Consider the following 3442-nt stretch of genomic DNA (forward strand, 5'->3'; position numbering starts at 1 on the left):
ACCATTTCTGTCACGCGATTTGCTGAAGAACATGATCGAATGATGTAGCGGGCCTTCGGACCGCTTAAACCAATCGTCTTTGAGTTTGCCCCAAAGCCTCGAGAAAGGGATGTAACGGTGAAGCACCGCGACTACAACCCACACTTAGGCTTAGAAAACGTTTTTGGGGGGTAGGGGAGGAGTTGTATTTCTATTTTGCGGTTTTTAGGCGTTCTTCTACAACTTATTGGTCACTATGGCAATTTTAAGCTTGTTTTCGTCAAAAAAAGACCCTCTAGCGCCTAAACGGTTAGAGATAGAGCAAAACGGACGAAATTTGCGGTCGAAGGAATCTACCTTGACGAGTTACCCCATAGGGGAACATTAAAATTTTACGTTTTGGGAGAATTTTTGAACCTTGGATACCCCCATTCATACCCTTAAGGCTCGTCTACAATAGAGGTCGCAGTCGTAGGCGCGGTCGTTGGTGCGGTCGCGGGAGTCTGTTTCCTGTCGTGGACGCCAGGAGCGCTGCGGAAGGAAACTGTTTCCGTTCGGAGCACATTGCTTTTGATCAACCACATGATACTAGTGGCCACTACACGATATGTACGCGCTCCGCGACTCTGCTTTCGCGGAACTTTGCTTTATCCACCAAACCTGAGATAATTAGTTTTGTTGCACTTCGGTCTGGTCTTTATTCTAATTGTTTTGTACACGTTTTCGAGATCGCAATGGATACGACAGAGACAGGTTATGGTAATGATGTTTCTGAAGGAAGGAAGGAGTTTTTGCGGACTTTTGTGGCATTGGTGAGACCTTATACTTTTCTGTACAACAATTCACTACGAGGATATTCCAAGAGCAATGACAAATGTTTGACTTGGGCTGAGATTGGTAAAGCTATGTCATCTGAAAACCAACAGTACTCGGGTGAGTATATTCTCGATCGTGAAAGTACAGTTAATTTTCATGTTTACTAAATCAGCCCATTGATGTCATTGTAGGTGACGATGTGAGATCTCTATGGTCCAAATTAAGAGACAAATATGGCAAAGAAAGCAGGAAGGTACTTGTTGGCAGGGCCCGCTCCGGTGCTGGGACTGATACTGCTCCAGTTACCAGTAATTGGTTTCTTTTTGACGATATGTTTTTCCTGAAAGACATCATCAAACCTAAAAAGTGAGTGTCCATTTACATTGCCCTAATTATGTTCAGTAAAATTATTCCCTCAAACTGACTGCTGTATTACGGATGTTTGTTCGCAGTACTTCATCAAACTTTTCAGCAGTAACATCTCCGTTGCCTCCTCCTGCACATTGTTCTGTATCACTACCAAGCACCAGCAGTTCCTGCTCTTCTCTATCTTTGAGTAGTGCTTCATTTTTGCAACAGAGTCCAAGCACTAGCACCTCCTCATCTACTTTCTTGGAACTAGCGGACCCTGATGATCCTCTCCCTGCTGCCCTGCTGGCAGCAGAAGACTTTGCTAGTAGCATAGAGGTGCCAGTTGCAGTGTGTAGTCAAAGAAATACAACATTTCAAAATCCAGGTCGTTTCTGTTTCCTTTAATTTAAATTCTACTAAATTGTTTTCAAATATGTTTACTGAGAGTAGAAGTTTATATATATGTTATATTTTCCACTCAGGAACAGCAGAATCACTGCGAAGTGCAGCAGCGCAAATAAACCCAGCACGAACTGTACCCCCCTGTGACATTGGAAAAAAAAGAGTTCGTCAGTCTCAAGAGGAAGTTGATCAGCTCAAGAGATCGAAGGATGATCTCTCTTCCCTAACTTCGTCTCTGACAAGTGCCCTGAATAGTATTGCTGCCCCCCAACCAGCTTCTGCAACACCACCTCCACCACTGACTGCTGCGGAAAAAGCAAAGTTCTCCCCACAAGTAGAGCTGCTTATTGGCTCTGTCAGTGTTGCTCTAAATAAAGTACCAGTTGAAAGGCAAGTTAACTGTATAATAGAGATGCTCCAGGTTGCTGGAAAATATTCTGAATAGAATTAATATTTCAATTAAGTAGGATGCACTCCCAGTATTTTTAGTTCTTTTTCTCTGTGATATATGAAACGCTGACTTATAGGCAACAAGAGTTCCTTGCAAAGTTCCCTTTATTTTATTTTCTATTGACTCATTTGTAGTATGAATCCAGTTAAACTATTATTTTGTGACTTAAAGATTATATGACCAGTTGTTTCGCACAAGAGTTCTACTTTTGTTTGCATTTTGTTAAAGAGACTTGTTCAAAATAAAGAACACATATATAGATGTCATGACTTGACTATATTTTTTTTAATAATTTCAGTATCACAAATAAATAAAGAAATTAAGGTAAGGGAGGGTGGGGCAGTTAGTGACAGGGGCAGTTAGTGACACTTCTGACCCCAGGCCGTCCAATTGAATTTTCGCACCAACTTCGATCGGCTTAACCAAGTTTCAGAGCTCGAAAAACATTTGCCACAAGGCGGTGGTGTTCGGCAAATTGTTATGGCGGTGGTGAAACTTTGAATGTGTCTGATCACAATTTTGAGGTAAGTTTCGACTTTTGCCCTTTTTTCTTTTTGTAAATACTCCGTAAATATCGCCAACTTCACCATACGGATTTTTCTGTGATTGGTATGGACTATATACTTAATGATTTTACGCGCGGTCCGAACTTAGTCCGACGAGTTAACCTCTCGTTCACGTTGAAACACCGTACTGCACTTGGGGTAGATAGTGACAGTTTTTGCCGGGGCAGTTAGTGACACCTAGATTTTTATAATACAACGCGTATTTCTCTGTTGACATAATGCACTGAACTGACATTTTTTTTTTTGATGTGTGGTCTAAACTCTATTGGTTTTTCAGGTCCAGAATGGTTCGAAACTACTTTTAAAACTAGTTTTGTGAGTAAAACTCCTTCTAGCGCCTAAACGGTGAGAGGCATCGCCAGCATTAAATGCGCACATATCCATTGGCCAAGGTCCTGGCTACGGTTTCAATTTTTTTTTATTTTTCTTTATTTTTTTCCGATTTTTACTGATTTTTTCCGATTTTTTCCGATTTTTTCCCAACGATTTTGGAGAGAATTGACGTAAATCGGCCAGAATCGGGCAAAATCGAGCAAAATCGGGCAAAATCGAGCAATCGGCCTTAATCAGGATCTCTCCAAAATCGTGGGGAAAAAATCGGAAAAAATCAGAAAAATTCGGAAAAAATAAAGAAAAATAAAAAAAAATTGAAACTGTAGCCAGGACCTTGGCCAACGGATCTGTGCGCCTTGTGCGCGCGATGGGCACATGCACACCTGCACCTGCCGCCGGTCCTGCTGCAGGCGGGCCGATCTTGTGCACAAGCTAGTTGTGCATAGAATGTCTGTGCACGCGGTTCGCACGTGTTGTTCACAGGACCGCTTTATCACGGGAAAAGCTAGGTTTAATGCAATTTTATACCGTTGTCACTAAGTGC

The 3442-nt window shown here is 41.9% G+C and overlaps 1 protein-coding gene across 1 annotated transcript; it reads left to right on the forward strand.

Moving 5' to 3' along the window:
• The first annotated feature begins 769 nt into the window (after positions 1-769).
• On the forward strand, positions 770-2320 carry LOC127750380 (putative protein TPRXL). The gene is made up of 3 exons (XM_052271975.1): positions 770-1161; positions 1248-1531; positions 1629-2320. The coding sequence occupies exons 1-3, from the start codon at positions 1127-1129 to the stop codon at positions 1991-1993; spliced, it is 684 nt and encodes a 227-aa protein (XP_052127935.1). The 5' UTR covers positions 770-1126; the 3' UTR covers positions 1994-2320.
• Positions 2321-3442: the final 1122 nt, after the last annotated feature.

Source organism: Frankliniella occidentalis, unplaced genomic scaffold (assembly GCF_000697945.3).
Source record: "Frankliniella occidentalis isolate FOCC.00 unplaced genomic scaffold, Focc_3.1 Scaffold181, whole genome shotgun sequence".
Taxonomy (NCBI): domain Eukaryota; kingdom Metazoa; phylum Arthropoda; class Insecta; order Thysanoptera; family Thripidae; genus Frankliniella; species Frankliniella occidentalis.